Source organism: Vidua macroura, chromosome 23, assembly GCF_024509145.1.
Source record: "Vidua macroura isolate BioBank_ID:100142 chromosome 23, ASM2450914v1, whole genome shotgun sequence".
In the NCBI taxonomy this organism is placed as follows: domain Eukaryota; kingdom Metazoa; phylum Chordata; class Aves; order Passeriformes; family Viduidae; genus Vidua; species Vidua macroura.
The window spans coordinates 5,315,499-5,337,323 of NC_071593.1; the positions used below are offsets into that span (position 1 = coordinate 5,315,499).

The 21,825-nt window shown below is 45.0% G+C and overlaps 1 protein-coding gene across 1 annotated transcript in view; it reads right to left on the reverse strand.

The window, feature by feature from the left end:
• The window catches only part of PRDM16 (PR/SET domain 16), a 191,791-nt gene that overhangs the window by 169,477 nt on the left and 489 nt on the right, over nucleotides 1-21,825 (reverse strand). The window contains exon 2 of the mRNA XM_053997634.1: nucleotides 20,018-20,367. Within this exon, the coding sequence (XP_053853609.1) occupies nucleotides 20,018-20,367 (350 nt within the window). The remainder of the gene's footprint in view (nucleotides 1-20,017; nucleotides 20,368-21,825) is intronic.

Genomic DNA, 21,825 nt, shown 5'->3' on the forward strand with positions numbered 1-21,825 from the left:
TGTTGTACACTCTGTGACTTGACATTGATTAATGAGGGTGCGGACATGGGCAGAATTTGATAGAGAGAGAAGGGGAAATTGGAGGACCTGAGGGCACCAGAAGGAGGAGGGCAAGGAGATGACAGAGAGGACCAGAAGGATGGCAGTGACTGCACAGCGAGTGGCGGAAGTCACCCCACCCAGGGCCAGAGATCTGGAATGGGGGAGAGACACTTCCATGGCAGGAGAGCGACCCCTCACAGTGATGGGGGCATTTCAGGGGGCATCTCCCACCTCTCCAGGGTTGTCCTTCACAGCAACACCCGCTGTGCCAACATAACCCTTTCTCATTTTGCCCCAAAAATGCTGTTTGAAACACCTTCCTCTCTTCTTCCCCTCATTCCTGGGTCTCCACTCCGTTGGTTTAACTCCAAAACATGAACACACAGAGGTTACAACTGTCCTGCAGGAGCTTAAAACCCTGTGCTGAAACAACCCTGAGATCCAGACCTTGTGGATGCAGGGGAGGGATGGATTGGCAGCACTTTGGAGAGAGAAAAGTCTCCTAAATCCTGTTCTTTCATTTGGATGGCTCCTATTTTCTCATGTGAATAAGTCAGAAGAAGTGATGCTGGTCAGAAAAGAGTTTGCACACTGATAAACCAGAGATGTTTCAGGAAAGTTGAAAGTTTGGTGTGGTTCTTAAGTGACTTTTTTTAAAAACCCACCTTGCCCCTTCAGAAGTAGAGGCCCAAAATGAGCTTAATCAGTTGTTGAAGTTGTAGAAGAGCAACGTGTTCCTTGCTGGGTTGTTTGGGTTTAACAGAGCCACCAGGTTCTCTTTTCTTGTATTAAACTGAAAAAGAGTTTGCTGTAAAATAGAAAAACTCAGAAAGAAGAACAATAACAAGTGAGTGTCATCCTTTAGGATCCAGTTCCTGGAGTAACCCAGAAAAAGATGGAGAGAAACTTTTTACAAGAACGTGTAGTGACAGGACAAGGTGGGATGGCTTCAAACTGACAGAGAGTGAGTTTGGATTAGAGATGAGGAAGAAAATCTTCCCTGTGAGGGTGGTGAGGCACTGAACAGGGAAGTGATGGCTGGCCCATCCCTGGAAGTGTCCAAAGCCAGGTTAGATGGGGCTTGGAGCAACCTGGGATAGTGGAAGTTGTCCCTGCCCATGGCAGGGGTGAAATGAGATGATTTTTAAGGTCCCTTCAAACCCTTCTGAATCTTTCTCACCTGCTCCAGGACTGACTGTGGGTCTTCCCTGCTGCTGGTTTGCTGAGCTGGGCACTGCAGAGGTGAAGCTCTGGGACACACAAGGTGAGCCACATTTCCCTTTCCAGCATGGGGGGCACAGTTTGTGGGTTTGCTGCTTCTGGTCCTTCAAGGAGCACCTGAATAGCCCTGAAGCAGGAATTCTTAGGTCTGGCTGGCAGGACCTGCCCTCTGCAGGGAAAGATCAAAGTTGCTGGCTCAGACAGGTCCCCAAAGTGCTCAAAAGGCACCTGAAAGCTTCACACTACCCTGTGTGAGGTGTCAGGAGCAGAGGAACCACCACAGCTGCTCTGGCAGGGAATCACAGCAAGTTTGGGACCCCAGTAAAGACAGGACCTGGGTACAGGTTGGAATTATTGCTAATTAAAAGCATCACCATAATCCTCCTGGTCAGAAACCTTTACAAACCCCACTTTTGATGAAACCTGGAAACGAAGCTGCACGTTCAGAAATTTCAACCAGAAGGAGAGAGAGAGAATCCACCCAAACCAGCCCATTCTCAGACTCAAATTCAAATTGTTTTGCCTCTCTGCAGCGCCTCAGATAAATTCGATATCTGCCAGCCCATGGACTGTTCATGTGCTAATCCCACTCAGACCCTCATTCAGGGCTGGTCTCTTTTGCATAAAACATTAAATGTTGGTTTGAGGGGACAGTTGTCCCTACCCCCCGTGTGGGATCTCTCCCCACCAGCCTCTGGCCACTCCAACCCTGTCTCATTTTCCCAGAGTGAAAGATCCTGGCTCTGCTGTGTGTGAATATAAAAGGAACACAGAAAAGTCTCACTGATGAGCACAGAATCTGCTCCCTGTCTCCCCTCTGCCCTGAGCACCACCAGCTTTAATTCCTCACCCAAAGAGCACCACAAAAACCCTTCTCCTGGCTTAGGTTCACGCAGCCTCTTTGGGATTTCTGGGTGCAGAGGCCAAAGCAACACCCTGTCCCCCAACATCTGGCTGAGAACGAGGTCTCAGACTTTTTCTCTGAGCAGACTCTTCCAGCCTTCCCCTTTCTCCCTCCTCTTTGCATCCAAGACAAGCGGCCCAGTGATCACCTGCAATGGCAGCCCCAGAGGGTGACCTGAGCCCTAGAGCTACTGCTGGAACAAATGAGAGAGCTTAACTAGAGCAAGACTGGCATAAAAAGGAAAGGGGAAAAAAGAGAGGAACAAAGATTCCGTCCAATTTGCTCTTTTGGGCATTGTAAAAACTGGCCTGTTTCCCAGTATATCACTCTGCCATTGAATAAGGTCAATTGCAGAGCAGTTCTTCAGTCATCCTGATGGGTTTTCATGAGAAAGTGAATGGAGTGCAAATTAGCCAAAGTCGTCACAAGCTTTTTTACTGTCACTCCAAGCCTGACAGTCCAAAGGAAAATGAGGATTAATAAATCTAACGAACTTTCTCCATTATCCAAGCCAGGTTAGGAAACTATTTATTGTCTCTCTTTTTCTGTGTTTCATCCATTTCGCCTACTGTGGTGAAGCATTTGGAGAAGAAAGGAACAACAGCCGCACGCACACACACGCTCACACACACCCCCAGAGCTCAGCCCCTCCAGAGCCCAGCACAGCCATGGCCACAGCACAAAATAAAGGCACTGCCAGCAAGAAAATCAAGTTTTTGAAATAACTCTGCCTCGTACGCACCGTGTAGAGTTTTAGATGAATCCTCGTAATTGCTCATTCCCGTTAATTAATATGTGCTCAGTGTGTTGAGCCTAAATATTTTATGGGAGAAGGAAGGGCTGCTAGCAAAGCTTTAAAATTACCTTTTTTGAGGGCAGAAAATTAGTTTCAAGTTAAAGGATTAGTTTCAAGTGAAAGGAAAAGTTTTTTCACAATTATATCCATGTGTAAAGTGGATTTTAGTGCAGCTTCAGTAATTTTTTTTAAGTAGCTACTGGAAAGGCACATCTTTCCTAGTTTATAAAAAATAATTTGTATTTCAGTAGCTTTTAAAACTTGCTTAACTTAGAGAACTGCCTGAAGCATTCCCTGAGAACAGGAAATCACACAGAAGGGATGCAAAGGCCTCTAGGAACCATTTAGGCTTTTTGGGTTGGAAGTTTAAGTCTGTGTGTCTATTTCTGCAGATATTTATGGATTTAAGTCAGGCTAATGAAAATCTGTCCAAGTTCACAGCTGGACAACACGTTACCCATGAAACTCCTATACACTGGGATTCCTACATAATTTTCCTTCAGCATTCCCAAGGTCCTTGAAAACTTGCCTGAACATGGCCTTGTGCTGCCTGAAAATAGATGTTTGAGCTGTCAGAATTCTTGTTTTCAGCCCCAATTAAAGCCATTTCCCATTTGCAGCAAAACAAATGGTGGAGAAAAGGAGACAAAGGGATCAGTCCCTTGCTCCTGTCCTTGGAATAAATGCCTGAGAGGAGACCAGCCCAAACTGCAGGTTTCTACTGAAATTTCAGCTAAAAGTGATCACCCCCCCTCCCTCTGATTTCTGAGGATTGGGAATACAGGAATGGTGGGAGCAAGCAAAAGGTAAAATATACAAAATTTGGCACCTGGTTCCTCATTAACACCCCCCTGATATTGTGAATGAGGACAAAGATGATGAGGGAACATTGAACTGCTCACACAAAACCAACCATGGTTTTTGAAAACTAAAATGCTGAACTTCAACACTGGCTACAGCCAAATATGATCCCGTTTTCCCTCTTTCTTCCATGAAAACTTATTTCAAATCCTGCTTCGTGTTGGTGCTGACAATAAGTTATTCCTCTCCCAGCAAAATCTCCTAAAATTCCTTCATTAATAACCAGGAAAAACTTCAATAGATAAAACACAAGGTTTTATTCTGGAAGCTACTCAGAAAAAAAAAAAAAAAAAGCTTTAATTTCTTCCGTCTTTCTTTGACACAATAAAAATCATAGCAGAAAAATAATAATTAAATACCTGTTTGGTATTTAATCCTCGTGGCTGCAGTGGGTGACAAGCCAGGGAACAGCCAACTCCGAGAGCTTGTTTCAACACTTTGTTTTCAGCTTTTCTGTGGAGACACTCACCAGAATAAATTCCACCTGAGGAAGCTCAAGCCCCTGTCTGGGTAACCGAAGGAAAATTGTTGAGCATTCAGAGCAATCTGGGCTTTGTTGAGATTTCCCTTCTCCTACTTTTACAGTCACTTGTCATTCCCTTTAATAAGAGAGAAAACTTTCCTGACCAGCTAAATTATGCCATTCAAGACGTTAAGGAAAACACACATACCCTGAAGTAAAGGCAAAATTATGCTGCAATCATCAAATCAGCCTTCTCTTCTTTATCCCATCTGTATATTCTCCTTGGAAAAGCTGGAGCAGGGGCTCCACGAGCAGCACAGCCCTACCTGCCTGCCGCTGCAATTGCTGGTATTTTAATCTCATCAAAGAATCTGAGTTTTTCTTCCTGCTGTTTTGACTTTGCTGTCTCTTAGCCCTGTCACATTCACTCGTTTTGAATAAGTGCAGAACTTGCATTTACAGAATTTGCAATCTGCGAGATTGTTTAAGTGATTTATCAAATACTTTGATTGAACACTTATTGCTGCTCCAGTTCTGAATCTCATTTAAATTGACTGGGCTTGACATAAGCCTTTGGAGTGAACACAGAAGTGAGTCCAGGCTCTGGAAGGTACAGCACGAGGGGGAAAATGTTCCAGCTCCAGCCCCAGCGCTTCTGGAATTATACCCTGATAAAATCAGTGCCCTCTATTCCTTATTAAGCATTTTATGTCTGAGAAAACCAGAGTCAGATGGACTTTATCTTATTGGTGATACAGCACAACAGCTCTGAAAGTTTGTTTAGAAAACACAGAGCACCCCCAGGGTTCTAAACCAGAAAATTTGGATTTTCTCTCAGTGGAGATGAAGGGCACAGACCTTTGGCAGGCTCTGCTCAGCCACAACCACGTCACTTAAGTCCAAGTTAAAATCACTTTGCACTCACAGACAACCCTCAGACCAAAGAAAGGCTGTAAGTTCTGAAATACCTAAAAAATTGAAAACATGGTGATTTTTTTTTTTTTGTCATCAGATGAATGACGCAGCTCTGAAGGATGCTAAGCAAATTTGGGGCAAATGGATTTGAAGGCCTACAGAGACAACACCCAAAGGGAAGCAGCAAAACTCTTCCAAATTAGAGCTCAATGCAGGCAGACACCACTGGAAGGCTCAAGACCTTCTGCTCCATAGAAGCATTTAAATTCAACTATTTTTGTATTAAATTAATGCAATTCCCTCTTTTTTTCCTGGGTTTGTGTAGAACAAACACATTCTCCAAGACCGTGTGCTGCCTGCCACATCCCTTTCCATGGGAGAACCACTTAGAAACAAAACTCAGCCATGATTAAAAGCACAGGAGTGCTGGAAAAAATCACAAATTACACAGAGAGGAGGGCCAGAGGCAGGGTGGATTCCGAGCACCTGGGAGGTGATCAGGTACAGTGTCCACTGTGAGTAACAAGCAGATGTAGAAGGAATGAAGAGGATTTGTTTCAGCCCATCAGAGATTAAATGAAATGCTCCTGCAGCACAACGGTCCCGAGGCTTTCCTGCTAAATCTGTTGTCTTTCAGGCTCATGGCATTTTCAATGCTTCCTCCAAACTCATGTGGGATAATGCACTCCCAAAAAGTAGGCTCTAGGTATGCACATTCTTAAAATCAACCACTCAACACGCATCCAAATAAAAGTGAGCTTTCCTCCCCATTTTCCCCAAGAAAGGAAGCTCAGAGCCCTTTTATGCATTGTGAATGGCCCACCTAATTTAGACTGAATTATACCCTAACCTTCATTTCCCCTTTACTTCTTTGCTCCATTCAGCAGTTTCTGACTTCAGCTAATTCACTAACAATCCCAGCTGGTCCTTCCCAGCTCCCAGTTCTTTAGCACATTGTCCAAGGAAACTATGTGCTCCCATCTACACTGGTATTCCACTCTCCAATTAACCTACTGCTGAGAGGCTTTACCCCTTTCCACCATCCATTCCTCTGCACAGACTTTTTTTTTTTTTTTTTTTAACCTTTTACTTCTTGAATTAAAGTGCAGGAGATCCCTTCCAGGTGAGAAGGTGTTAAATTTATTTGCTGAAGTTTACTCAGGAAGACACGACCCAAGATGGGGGCGAGAGCCTTGAAAGCAAACCCTGCTTGATCTCCAGTGCTTTTCAAAGCTGAGTGTTAAGGAACAGATGTTTAAGGTAGAAGTAAACAAATAACAAAAGAATTTCCACACTTGCTCTGTGACAGGCGTGTGCTTGTTCTGAGCGCTGAACCCTGGCAGAGGAGCCAGCTCAGCCAGAGGTGTGCCCGGGGTTTGATCCACACACAGATGGCACTGCTGGAAACACGAGCATGGATCTGCATTCTCCTTCTTTAAAGATAATCAGTTGAATTTTGTGTCACACAGCTCTAACTGTGGTGGCTGCAGAGGGAAGGCCTGTGGGCCTGCAGGGCTCCTCACTCTGAGAGTTTTGCCATGTCTGCAAGAGAGAAGCCTTGATCCACTTTACATACCTATTCCACTGATTACCTTATCTATAAATACATATTTATTGATATAAAACTTTCATTTTGTTGGATCAGGAACAGAGATGAGCTCAATCATTTGGGTGCCTGATCACGTTCGCACAAATCGAACAAACCAGCCAGAAAGTGTTCTGCCATTTTGGGGTAAAGCCAAAGCTCCAACATCTTGGAGTCCCCTACCCAACAACATTTTACACCCAGAATTCCCACAGCAAATGTTAATAAACCTCTTTGGATTCAGACTGGAGCCCTGTCTCTCTAACAGTGAGGGCCTGCACATCACCCCTGCTGATAAAAAGTGTCTCCCTCTTCCCCTAAACCCCCAAAACTCCTTCCTTATGTAGATTAAGACCACATTTTAGAAGGCCTGAACTTCACTGTTTGCTTCCTGAAATCCATTTAACATTTCCCTCTCTCCCACCATGCCAAGTGCCTTCTTCCTTGGTAAATGGCTTGGATCTCATCATTGACAAGATCCCAGATAAAACAAAGACAGGGAAAAATGTAATTACTGGCTATTAAACACAAAACTCCCCCAACTCCTCCTTTGCTTGTACATTTGCTTAGAAGCAAGTGAGCATAACAATAGCCCCGTGCTCAGAAAGTGGGGCTGGGAATCAGGCAGTGAGAAAGTCAATATGGAGCAGTGTGTCCATTTGTTTTGATTTATCTCACTAACTTCAATTGACAGTTAATTCATCAGAGGAGGAAAATGCCAGTCTAGTGAAAACACAACTCGTGAAGGAGAGAGAACCGAGTGGAAAACACAGAGTGTGGATAATACAGGTAATAAATTAAAGGATACAGTATCAGTATTTTATCATTCCCACTCTGGATTTGCTATATCCCGACTCTTGCCAATTACAATTTATAGTGAGCAGTAAATTTACACTGATTTATTTCACACACACACACACACCCTTTACAAGACGAGGTGACTTTGGAAAACAGGAAAAGACAGTGAAAGGAGTCACTTTGGCTCAAATTCCTAAATCTGAAATTTCCAGCAGCAGCTACAAACGCTTGTAACAAACCACAGGCGAGATGAGAATTTACACTGAGAACGTTGGCCTGGATCTAAAATCCACAAAAATATTGAAGGGTTGAAAATGGGATTTGCACCAGTGACACCAGTGCAGGGGCTGGGGATGCACTGGGAGCCTCACATATCCCTGTGGGCTGATCCATGCTCTGCCCAGCCTCACAGGGCTGGGTATGCCCCCTTACCCAGGGAAATGCCCCAGGTATTCCCTGGTTTTTATTCCCTGGTTTTTATTCCCCCTGACCCCACAGCTCCTCCCTTGCAGTCATTTGTCATCACCCAGCAACATTTCATTTCTCCCTGCTCAGGGGATTTTTGCCTTCAGTGCCCCTCTCTCCCAAAGGATGTTTTTCAGGTTGATCTTTGCCTGACTTTAGGACAGCATCAGTGACAATAAAAGCTGGAGATGGGATTTGGGGAGGCTGTGAGAGCCTGGCCCAGTTCCACTGAGTTCACCTCACACCCCCCCAGTGCCCAGAGCCATCAGGTAAGAGACATCAAACAGAACATCCCTGCTGGGATGAATATAAGAATTTATTTTACTCACACCATTGCCATCCTCTCTGAACCTCCTGATCTCCTGTGTCTCTGTGTTCTCCTGTGTTTCACTACAAAAAGCAGAACTTGCTTGTATTTCATTTAAACACTTTTCCCAGTAGTTTCCTCAAATGCTCCTGTACAAGGATCCTGTTTGTTCTTAGACAACAATCCCAGTTTGAAGTTAAGCCTTGCATGGACACAACTTGGATTATTCCATCCCTGCATATTCGAAATTAAATGACCTCGTGTTTATTTGAATGGAAGTTAACCTGTGATCTTTTTGTGGTCTGTTCACTGAGTTTTGCAGGGCTACTGAACATTTTGGGCACCATCCCTGAGGCTGAGCTTCCATCTGGGAAGTGCTGCTCCTCCACTCAGCAGCAAACCCCAATTTCTGCTCCAAAGAACACAGACAGCCCAACAAGGAGCTAAACTTCCTGCCTTTTTTTTTTTTTTTTCCCTTAAATCACCTTCTATGCTTATTAAACCCCAAGCACAGCTGCAGGGGACTAGAAGAAATTAAGCTTCTTTCTGTCCATTTCCTGGGAAACTGGACAAGAGCCAAAAATAATCTGTCCTGGTTGAAGCATCTGCATTTTGCCTCCAGAACTCTCCAGAAAGGCACCGTCTCCATCTCGCTGCCATGCTGCTGAAATCCATTTTGGAGATGATAAAACCACTTAGGAATAGCAAAAGATTCTTCACTTCTGAGGGTGGGAGTGTCCCTAAATCAAGGTTTGGGGCAACGGTTCCGTTGGTGTTTAAGAGATGAGCTGCCCTCACTTTTGGTTCCAGCACGAGTAAACTTGGTGCAAGTTACCAACAGTGCAGCATTTTGACTTGTTAAGCTAAAAAAGGGATTAAACACAACCACCAAAAAAAAAAAAAAAAATTGCATCACCTCTGAAAATCCTACACCTTTCATATTACTGGCTAAAGGCTGCAAAGGCACCAAATTGGAGAGAGAAAGGAATCACAGCCTGAACTTTCACCCAAATGTCTAAATTAAATCACAAGTCTTGCAAAGGTTTAGAGAAATCTGGATATATTTGTTTTGTTCACAAGGCACTGCATTGAGGGGGGGCTTATTGCTCAGAAAGGAAAATACCAATTATTGCAGTAGGATTTACTGGTATGTATGGTCCCATAGGCTCAAATGCCTCAAATGTCCAGTGAAAGGGGTGAACTCCTTAAAATACCTAAAAATTATGCATACTGTTTAATTATATAGGTACATGACTTTATACTGTACAGGTATAACTCCTTAAAATACCTAAAAAATATGTATACTCTTTTATCATATAGGTACATGATTTTATACTATACAGGTATAACTCCTTAAAATACCTAAAAAATATGTATACTGTTTAATTATATAGGTACATGATTTTATGCTGTACAGGTAGGACTCCTTAAAATACCTAAAAAATATGTATACTGTTTTATCATATAGGTACATGCTTTTACACTATACAAGTAGAACTCCTTAAAATACCTAAAAGTTATGTATACTGTTTTATTATATAGGTACATGATTTTATGCTGTGCAAGTAGAACTCCTTAAAACACCTAAAAACCTTAAAATCATTTCAAAATGTTGATCTTTTATCTGCACCCATTTCTAAACACCCAGTGGTTGTTGTTCAGCATCACCCGACAGTGCAGCACCCATTTCAAGCTGGTCCCACAGCACATTTTCACTTAGTGCTGCCACACCCCCACCTGCAGCACCTTCCTTGCTTTCCAGCAAAATGTTCGGAAATATTTGGAATGTTTGGGAACACTCCAAAATGTTCTGATATACCCGAAGTCCAAATGAAGTGCTAGAGGTGCAAGCTCTGCTCGTTTTAGATGGGGATGTTTCTGCTCCTTGGCTGGGCCCAGCAGTTCCAGCAGGATTCCCACCCTGCCAGGGCACACAAGGCACCACCACAGCCCCAGCAAGAACCAAAATCCCTGGGGCTGCACCGAATTCTCCCCCCTGCAAAAACTTCTTAGTCACTCCAAGGAATGAAACACCACGATCCAAGTTCGATGGATAAGGATTTCCCCCACTCAGCTGAGCAGGCTGTGATTTAACAGCAAAGTTTCCAAGTTGTTAAATAACCTTTTCCTTCATTACAAAAAAAAAAAAAAAGATGAAAGAAGCTAAAAGGTGTAAGCAGGAAAGCAGAATCTGACTTTTTTTATGGTGTTTAGGGGTGGAATTATCCAGTCCCACTAAAGCTGCCAGGAAATTCACCCCAACTACAGCTGTCAACTCTCCCCTCCTTCAAGAGACAAATATTTATTCCCCTCCTCACAGCGATTCCTTTGGACTGTGGCTGTTGTCAGCCACAGGAGAATCATGGCTTTTCTGTTGGGATCTTTGACACTTGTCAAGTTCAGTTCAAAAACTTTCCCCTCTTGCAGCGTTAAAATCACACTCACAAGAAAAGTTCTGCTGCTCTGCTGCACCGAAACACTTTGGATGTAGCCCAGCTTTTAAAACTTGCTTTGAATCAATAAATTGGATTTAAATTTGCCTTATTAACAGTTCTGGAGGAGCTGAGCCTGTCCCCTTCCCTGCCCTGCTTGAGGACAGACACAGAGCCCTTGGAAAGCACTGGGGACACTGCTCAGTCCTGCTACTCCCTGCCCCGAGACAGGAGGTTCATCCAGCTCCTCACATCACTCTTCTTTTCCAAACATTTGGCTGTGGTGGCTCTCCCCCCCCCCTTCCCTTCCCCTTGCTCCAAGTTTAAGGCAGTTCAGCACTTACGGTCATTTACAGCTTACATCCCAGCAAATCCAGAAGGTGTCTGATGAAAAAGAGGGACTAGCCAAGCATCTTAATCCCCCTGTTCATTCATGCTCTCTGTAATGTTCTTTCAGGCCTCTGCTGAGAGACTAGGCTGAAATGAAGGCTGATAAATTAGTCTGGAGGGAAACAAGGCAGATTCTGCTTGTAAAAGGTCATTCCAACTTTGTTCTGGGTGAGGGTTTATCTTGACTGCAGCTGCGACAGACAATGGCCGGGGCCTAAACGGCAGAAATCCAAGCTCTGCTCACGAAATTACTGTGCTGATAAGGGAGAATGGGCTTCAGGGAGATCTAAATGGGAAAAGGGAGGTGGGGGACAAGGGTGAGATGTAGGTATTTTTGAACAGGATGGAGCAGGGATGGCACAACGAGATGTACGATTAAAGCAGGGCGCTGTCCCAAAGGGAAGGAGCACACGGCTGCCTGAGCAGAGCCAAAGGGAGGAAAAACCTCTTGTGTGTGCTGAGGGAAAGGTCTCAGTGCCACATGGGCATGAAGGGGCTGACCGTGGACCAGGCAGGTGATAAAATACACCAGACACAGAGGTGGCTCTGAAAGGTCAGGGCTGCAGCACTCAGGGTGCAGGCATCGCCTCCAGGACATGCAGGGATTTATTCCCCCAGCAACACGTGGCCAAGAGCAGGCAAAATAAACCCCAGCAAGGAGAGTGCAGGAGCAGGACACTGGGTGAGAACATTCCTCAGTGGAAAACTCTACTTTCTTTAATAACTTTTTGTGCCTTTCTGGGCACAGAGAGTAAATGATGGCGAGTTGTGACGAGACCCTCCAGTCTGTGCTTCTGACAGAGTCCCCTGAGAGATGTCTCCCTGATGGACACATCCCACTGGAACCTGCACATCCCCAGCACTGCAGACACCCCAAAGGGTCACAGCCCACTGTCACCTCTCTGGAACCTGATTCCAGCTCCACTCAGGCCTGGAGCTGAGACCCCCCTGCCCCCAGCCCTGGGATCAGCAGAGGATGGACATGGAGCTGCTGCAGAGAGTCCAGAGGAGGCTCCAGGATGATCAGAGGGATGGAGCAGCTCTGCTGGGACAGAGTTGGGATTGTCCAGCCTGGAGAACAGAAGGTGACCTAATTGTGGCCTTCCAGCACCCTGGAGGGAGCCAACAAAAAGATGGAGAAAAACTATTTACAAAGGCCTGGAGTGCCAGGACAAGGGGGAATGGCTTCAAACTGACAGAGTAGGGTTAGAGTAGAGATTAGGGAAAAAATTCCTCCCTGTGAGGGTGCTGAGGCCCTGGCACAGGGTGCCCAGAGAAGCTGTGGCTGCCCCTGGATCCCTGGAAGTGTCCAAGGCCAGGCTGGACAGGGCTTGGAGCACCCAGAGCCAGTGGAAATTGTCCCTGCCCATGGCAGGGGTGGAATGAGATGAGCTTTAAGGTCCCTTCCAACCCTTCCTAGGATTCCATGATTTTATTGTCTGTTTGCTTGCAGGACAGAGGGGACCAGGCAATCAGGGGAGCTGCACAACCCAGCCGAGGTGGGGATTTTATAGGGATGCCTCACAAAGCAGCGGGGCCTCAGAGACAACTTGAGAAAGAGAGCCACGACTGGGAATAACTCTTCCAAAGACACCTCCATGCTCTGGAAATGCTCCTCCCACCCCAAGGGCCAATTCCCCACCTTGCCTGACCCCAGGCCCTCCTCCTGCAGCTGTGATTCTTCCATTCCTGCTTCTAAAAATGACTCAAACTCAGTCTCACACCTTCCCTGGACAAGCAGCCCTTGTTTTGCAAAGCTGAGCTCTCTCAGTACCGGGACTGCCCCATTTCGCACAGACCCCAGCAGTTTGCTGGGATGGAACACATGGAAAGAGGAATGATGAGCACACAAAAAGAGGAATAATGAACACACAGAAAGAGGAAAGGGGGAATAATTAAGAGCTGTGTTAGCAAGTGAAGAACCAAGTCCATCCATGTCCCTCTCCTAGAAAAAGCAATACACCCAACCCTTCATTTCCATCCCTAAATACAACAAAATTCCCTGGCATTTCCACACCCAAAGAAGCAACTGAAGTTACCAAAATGTGTGAAGTCCTAAATCCCAAACAAAGTTAGTTTTGCTATATTCACCAGCACTCCAGATCTGTGGTGCTGCTCCGTATTTGCCATGGGAAGAAGAGGATGGTGCCAAATTATGCAGAGAATGAGTTTCCAATTCTTTAAAATTTTACTTGGGAAAATTCGCTGTCGGTACTTCTGGCATCACACAGATTGAGGTAAAGAGATTTAATTTAGAACTTTCAGGCTTTAGGGTTGGCCAGGAGCTCAGATGGGGTTTACTGAAGGGTTTGATGACCCTGCCCACATCCCAGGACCTCAGCCTGGAGCCCTCAGTGCCCCAGTCCCACACGAACATCTCTGAGCAGTGAGGAGCATGAGGCTGATTCTCAAAACCCTCCTGAGTGCCTGGTAGCAGCAGCCTGAAAACCCCAAAATGAGTTGTTTTGCATTGCTCCACCTTCCCAAACTGCCTCTGAGAGAGTCCCCAGGGCGCTGCCTCCTTCAGAGCCCATGTATATTTATGGTTTCCCTTATTGATCATCTCCTTTACAAAATCCCATTGTGTTCCAGGCTCCAGCAGCTGGAGAGGACAAAACCCAGGTTGGGTTTCTCTGTAGCTTAAAATTCCAGAAGAAGAAGCAGTGTCCTGACTTCTGCAGGGCTTTTGCAAATGAAAAAAAAGCTACTTTTCAAACCACTGTGGTCACCACTGAGCTGTTCACGGGATTTTTCTTTTTCTTTCTCCTTTTTGAATGCGTGGCTGATAAAATATTGCTTCAGGAGCTGGTATTCAGGGATGGCTCTCAAAGACGAAAGGAAAATATTTATTTCCTTTTTCTGCTTGTGAATCAGAATGTTCTATTTAAAGAAAGTGCCCTCTGCCGGATTGCTCATGAGTTATTACCCCTTATGGAAATAAAGGAGAAATATCAGGAGGTATTCTTAGTCATTCCCTTCCCCTGTCTCTTCTTTCTTTCCCTTAATTCCTTATATACCCATGTTTTAGCCAATGCCTAAGATAGAGCAACTTATCTTGGCATTCTTGGGCCTAAAAAAGGCTTTACTCTCTTAACCCTGGCACCGAAGCATTTGGGGAAATGTCAAAAAACGGGACAAATTTCACTTGTTTCGCTTGGATGCCATAAAGGTGCATTCTTCACTTTTATCCAGGGTCGAAATTATGAAATTAAACCTCCCCAAAAGGTGGAGCTGTAGACAATGGGGTTTGTCCTGCGATTCCATCAGCTTCTTCCTCTCAAGGCAGTCCTTGTTCCTCCTGGCATGGTTTTAATTCCAAGCATAGGAAACAGCCCAACAATTGCCAGCACCTGGGTCTGACCCTTCCCCTTCCTCGTGGTGGTCCCCTGACACCAGAACAAAGCCCAGATCCTGCAGGGAAAATAAAGATGTTGATGCTCTCCCAGAGCTGCTCCTTAGGAAGGGGATGGAACTGAGCTTGTACAAAGCTGAGCAACCTCCTCCAGCCCAAAAATCTCATTGGAAAATTTCAATCTTTAAAATAATTAAAATTCATAGAATAAAAATGAAATCTTTAAAATATTTAGAGGTCAGGGACTTATTTTTCTTCCTTAATATTATTTTTTTTTTTCATTTAAGCTCTGAGTTTTGGTCCAAAGCTAAAGTTTCTCTGCAGTTTTATATCCATGTGTATAAAATTGTAACTGGGGATGCTCTTAGCAACAACTGAGGGCAGTCCCAGGGTGCTCTGGCATTCTGTTCTCTTCATGAGCCCACAGAATCTTTCATTTTCTGAGTGATTCCAATTTCCAGACCTGCCAGGCTGGAATCAGCCTGATATTTTTAATATTTAAAAGATATTTTTAATATTTAATTAAAAAAATATTTATTACATTCAAGGAAATGCAATATAATTCTCCTCCCAGAATTTAAGGCCAGTCACATAAAGTAAATTTCCCTTGGCACTTGGAAGTATTTCTGAAAAGCAGAGAAAATGAAATAGACCCCCTGCTAAAAATTTAAATTTTGCAGGATTTGGGAGGTTGGATTGCTGTGAGTCAGTGACACTTTAAAGTGGGTTCAAAAGCCAGCAGTTTCCCCTGGCCCAGATGTGGAGCCAGAACTCTGCTGCATCCTCAGCTGCTGGCTCCTATTTTTTCCCCAGTTATTTGTCTTCCATGGGACAGGCTCTATCTTCCCCCCCAGGTAGGAAATGAAAACACTTATTTCTTTTTCCTATGTTAAGGAGCTGACACTTCAGCTGAGAGAAGTCTTTGTGCTTCAGCAAATAACCTCTCTTAAAATAGAAGTTAAAATATAAATTAAAGCAAACTGCATTTATCAGTGGTGTTTATCCTGTGAGGCAAACTGAGCTAAAATCATGACTCCTACAATCCAGGTGCTAAATCTCCCCCCGGGATGAGATTCCCATTCTTCTCTCAATTAGGAAAATTAACAGCGCTGTGATAAATACCATTACTTATCCAAAGCGATCGAAATCATGATGTAATTATTTTATTTTCATTTTCCTCGGGTCCCAGAGGCCATAAAGCACAGAAATGCCATGATTTATTCAGGGTGCTGGCAGTGCTGTGCTCGGTGTCAGCGGGCAGGAGGGCAATGGGAGCAGGAGAAATGCAATCAGGTCACACTCAATAATCACAGGGCTTTTAGGTGGGGTGATGTCTTTCAAGGCACACACACAAAAAAAAAAAAGGAAAAAAAAAAGGTGGAATGACACCATCAGCACAGCAGTGTCAGGGAATGAGGGAAAGCACCCAACAGGTCCTGCACTGAATCATCCCTGGGAGGGGCTGGGGGCCAGGATTGACACATCTTATTTATTTTTATGAGATGAGAGTGAATCACTCGCTGCCATCCCGTGTCCAAAAAAGCCCTTGAATGCTAGGTGTGGTTTAATTCAAAGAATATTTTTTAAAACATATCCCACAAAGCAAAGCAGGAGGCCAGATATGAGGCTGGGCTGCAGATAAGGCAGGACACGTGTTCAAACCATCAGCACCCAGCCCTCCTCTCTGCCTGAATGGAAAAACACCTATAATAAAGATAATTATGCAGCTTTTTTTTCAAGGTATGGCAGATAAAACACAGCATTCTGCATTCCCATGGATTTTGTGGGCTATAAATGAGTGAAGCTGGAAGTTTCAGCAAGTCTGGAGTGAGGAGTTCAGATGGAAACAGGGCTGGCCCTGCCTCCAAATACAAGTTGAATTTCCTGAGGAGTTCGAGGTACAATTCACTGCTCTGTTTCATTTTCATTTTCACAAATCTGCCCTTACTGGAACTTGAAAAGAGAAAGCTCTTTCTGCAATGGTAATCCTTAGGCAGAAGAGAAAGATCCATTCTCACATCAAAGCCCTCAAAAGGACATTTTCCAACCCCCAAAATGTCATTTTATTATTTTTTTTTTTTAATGCAGAAATCAGAAGGAACAGACATTAATTATCAAGCATGTCCTGTATGACAACAAAATCAGCTTTTTCTAACAAAACTGAGATGGTGCTGAGGAATGAGCACTTTGCAGCCAATTCCACTTCCAGTGAACTCCCAGTTTAGTCAAAGCCTGACACCAAATTTCCTGTGATGAAGGGCAAGAACTTCTTGTGCCAAAGGCAGAAGCACTGTTCAAATTAAGGAGCTGATGACTCCTAAAAACAAACAAACAAATACAAAGCCCAGATTTTCAGAGTTTTGGGAGTGAGGTGTGCACAGAAGTGGGATTAGGTTATAATTGACAGGAAATGAATTGAGAAATATGAATAGAGGAGAGGTTGGGTGTGAAGAACAGGAATCATTCCTGAAGTAAATTCCTGATATGAGAGGCAATTCAAATGGAATATATTCTAATTGGCCATAACAAGGAGTTGTGTGGAAGTCTTACACCAGCATTCAACCCACAAGTCACTGCATGACAAAACTACAAATTCCAGAGAAATACTGGCCAAAAAACCAATGTTAAACTGCAGAAGGAACATTCCTTGTGATCCTACAAATCTCAGATTTGTTGAATTTATCACCACTGAAAGAAACAGCACATGGAAGCAAAAGCCAAGAAGTTACTGGGTGACAAAAAACTCCTTCCCTTTCCTTTTTTTCAGTCATTGCCTATTTCTTGCCTGCTCAATTTTAGGAGCAGAGGATGCAAACACATCCCAAGTTCTCATTTCCCAATTTGCCATCCAACAGAACTGCCTAGAACATCCCCAGTTCCCATTTCCCAATTTGCCATCAGGCAGAGCTGACTGGAACATCCCAAGTTCCCATTTCCCAATTTGCCATCAGGCACAGCTGCCTGGAACATCCCCAGTTCCCATTTCCCAATTTGCCATCCAGCAGAGCTGCCTGGAACATCCCAAGTTCCCATTTCCCAATTTGCCATCCAGCAGAGCTGCCTGGAACGTCTGAGGGCTTTCCCAACCTTCCACCCCAAGGGAAGGGCTCAGACACCAACACCCAGCAGACAGAGCTTATTCCATGAATTCCTGTCCAGCGCATGAAGGGATTCATGGATGTTGCTCCCAAGTGAAATTCTGAAGGCACTTTCTGGAAACAGAGCCCTGGAATGTCCTTAAACACTCCGGGGAATGGGGAAATTCAAGAGGTGTCTGCGAGGACAAGCAGAGAGTGTTGGGGTGGGTCTGGGGACACCTGAGGGAGGACAAAGCCCTTCCTTTGAGGTGTGAAATGTCCCTGCCACAGCAGGGGACAAAGGAACGCCGCTGGAACGGGAGAAGTGCCCAGAGAGGGAAAGTTTGCTCAATTACTCTACAAAAACAAACAGTATCACAAAGTCAACGGGAATTGATAAATGCAGCTCCTATCAGAGCACGCAGAGCAGTGGGGATGTGAGGAACCTTTCTGAAAATCATGAGTGTAAATAGCAACTTTTATCAGAATTATGAAACGCAAGGACGATGTTTTGCCAAGGTCAGAGAAAAAAAGGTTTGCACTGTTCGACTTCTGCCAGGCAATGAGGATTGCATTTTGTTCCTAAAAATCAGCCTTTAAACAAAATAAGAAACAAAAATATAAATTGAAACAACAAATGCCACCTATCAATAATTGGGTCCAAAAAAAGAGGATTCATCTTTCACATTGCAGCCTACAAATCATTAATATGGCATATTCCTAGAGGAAAATTATCCTTATTTTCAGGGACATCTTCCTCAGGAATCTTGAGCTCCTCACACCTACAGCCCCCCTGAACCAGACCATGTATTGCCAGTAAAATAAAAGTGATTTTTCCCCCCAAAACCCCCACTTTTTGATGCTCATACAGTACTACCAATCAAATATTCTGCAATGATATTCACAATAGAAGCCAGCACCAGGAATGTCACTGGAGGGGAGAGAGGGGATCAAAACTCAGCTGAATTACCCTCTTTTCCCTGCACTAGGATAGAAGGAAAAGGAAACTCTCCACTCAGTCATTCAACCAAACTCTGACTTTAGCTCTTCAGACACTTCCTACTGCAGAGCAACAAAACACAATTGAGTTTGTTCTTAAAGCAGGAGGTTTTTGCTGTTTCCTGCACTTCAGACACATTGAAAAAGTAAACAAAACAAAAACATTTGGTACTGCTTCTCTGGGCTTCGCTGGGTCTCACTGCTCACTGATTTTTGACTTCACAATCAAGAGTGCAAATATAATCAGAGAAAATTAAAACTGAAAATTAAAATAAAATTAAAAATTAATGCTTCAGCTTGGCCTTTCTGACCTCTGTTTCTAAGAAAACAGGGTTCTGTCACTGCACTGGTGCCTTCTCCTGGGAAAGCCTTACAGTTCCAGCCCTCAGCTGCTTCCCACCCTGCAAATCCTCCAGGATTTTGCGAACCAGTTCATCCCAGTAGTGGCTGATGGAGAAAACGGGGCAAGTGACTGCTTCACCCAGGGAAAAATGAGGGGAAATTCAGCTCCCACTTTTTGGGATAAGCTTCACCCATCCTACAGCAAATCCAGCCAGGAAACCTCTCTGATCCCACTGCCCCAGACACAGCCTCTTCCTCAGGACAAGAGCCAGCAGCTCCCATGGCAGCAGGGGATGAAATGTTGGGATGGGCACTGGGGGAGAGAGAAGGAATTATGTATTGGGTAATGGCCACTGGGATAGGACTGTGAGCACACAGCAGAAATCCCAGGATACACTTCACTGTTAATGAATATTCCAGGATAATTATGGATCTAGATATTCTCTAATCAAGAATATAAGAGCAGAAGAGGCTAAGATGATTTCTGGGACAAGCCCAGAAAAGCAGGGAGAAAAGATAAGATGGGAGATGTGGGACAGAGCTTTTTTCCTGCTGAAGGCTGGGTTTTGTTCAGCTCTTGGGGAAAAATGACTTTCACATTTCTCCATCTTTGCTGCAGCACAAGAACTCGAGAACACGGGGGCTGTTAATGGGTACATGCTATTTTTCCCTGCCCAGTTAATAATGCCTGCACTGCTGACACGGGCTGGGAGTCAAAGGTAACACCCCCAACCACCAAACATGATGCGATTAATCCCATTCCCTCCACGCGACAACTCCCGAACACAATTTGGAAATGACAAGCACTTGATGAAGTGACCCGACATCATTCAAAAACAGACTTCCAAAAGGGTGCTCGGGCAGTTTTTGTGGCCCAAGAAGTGAACTTAAAAGGGATTTCTGCTGATTTTTAAATCCTTCGGGTAATGGGGGTGGGAAGTTACTCAGGGAAACACGGCATCAGCAAAGTCACCACCTCTGTCCCCAGGCCACCAGGCCTCAGTCCAGCTCCACGAACACTTGGCAGAGAAGACAAAGGAATGTGGTGCCCACATTCCACACGCTTACCTCCCATCCAAAGTTTGTTTCCTTTAATGTGCTCCTCTGTACTGCCATATAGGGTCCAAATCTTTCCCCAACTTCAATCTTCTTTTTGGCCCAAATCCCTAGCCCTGCCCCTGGGATCGAAGATTCTCTGAGTTCAAAATCTGGTGGGATTGGAATGTCATCAGGAATGTAGACGGGAGCTTCATAGGGTGAGCCCTCCTTGGGAGTGAAGTCCTCACTGGTGGGGAAGGGTGACGGAGGTCCCACAGGGATGGGGGACATTATACTGTCCTCAGTTTCCTCCTCTGCGCTTTCTCCAGCAAGGAGATCGGGGTCGGTCTCGTACATATTATTTACAATCTCGCTGTCACCTAAAAGGGGAAACAGCAGAACAAAACACACTGAGATACTCACGTGAACATTGGTTAATCTCTCCCTGGGACAAAGTTTGGCTAAGCCCAGCTCGCACGCTTCTAAAGGACAAAAACCTCCCTCGAGGAACTCGGGTGGAGCTGAGGTAAGGGCACTGATCACCATGGGGTGCTGCAGAAGGGTGGGTGAGGCTCACTGCAGCCTGGTGTGTTCTGTGGGATCAGGGGTCCTCTGCTGTTTGCACTTCAGTTTTGGAAAGAGGCAAGAAAACACAGAAGAGGTGGTTGAGGTTCCCTTTAGCCACTTCTTGCTTTAACTGGCTCAGTAAAAGGGGGAAAAATTTTAAAAACCAGAAATAAATTAGGGTAAAATCCAAGTTTGGAAGGAAGTGTTTGCCTGGTGTTTGGGGTTCCTGCTCAGTGTGTCCCACACCAGCAGCTGTGGCTGTGAGCCCTGCAGGTGTAACAGCATCACTGCTTTGTAATCACTGAATCCTGGAGTGGTTCAGGCTGGAAGGGACCTTAAAACCATCCAGCTCCTCGCCCTGCCATGGGCAGGGACACCTTCCACTATCCCAGGGTGCTCCAAACCCCATCCAACCTGGCCTTGGACACTTCCAGGGATCACAGCTTCCCCAGGCACCCTGTGCCAGGGCCTCACCACCCTCCCAGGGAAGAATTCCTTGCTAGTCTCTAATCCAGCCCTACTCTCTGTCAGCTTGATGCCAATTCCCCCTTGCCCTCAAATGAAAGCCCTGGACACACAGAAGGCAACAACGTTTGGGGGTTTTTCCATGGGGAATCAATTTCTAAGCAAGGCCATCCATGTAATGAAAACGGAGCTTTCTCAACCAAAAAGCAAAGAACGGTGGTGGTGGGGGAGCAAAACATGAAAGGGAGAAAAGAAAAACACCATTTGTCACCCAACAGAAGTAGCTGGAGTATTTTGGGAGCAGATTTGCCCTGTCTCCACGAGGCAGCAGGGCGTGCTCAGCAGCTCCCACCACGATAACAAACCCAACAACCGCCGCTTTGTGGGCGCTCCCGCGGGGCACAGTCAATGCCTGAGCACTGATGTCACCAGGGGGGAGCAGCACCCCACCAAAATGACACGTTTCACTGGCTCCCAGCTAGGAACCATCAGGGAAGAATAGCTGGAAAAGCACGGCTCGACTTGAGGTATTTATAATTCATCTCCTTGCTAACCTCAGAATGCACCTTCTGTCTGCAAGACACATCTCCCCCTCTATTTCTTTTTTTTTTTTTTTTTTTTTTTTTTTTATGCCTAATAAAGATTTTCCGGAGTTCATGCCTAAGAAACCTGGTGGCAGACTCGACTAAAGAGGAGGATTTTGATTCCTCTGCCAACATTTTTTTGCTCTGGTTTTTGGAGGAGAACAGGGAGCTGCCTGCTGCAGTTGACATGGGTTTCCTCTGCTAGAAAGTGCAGCCCTCCCT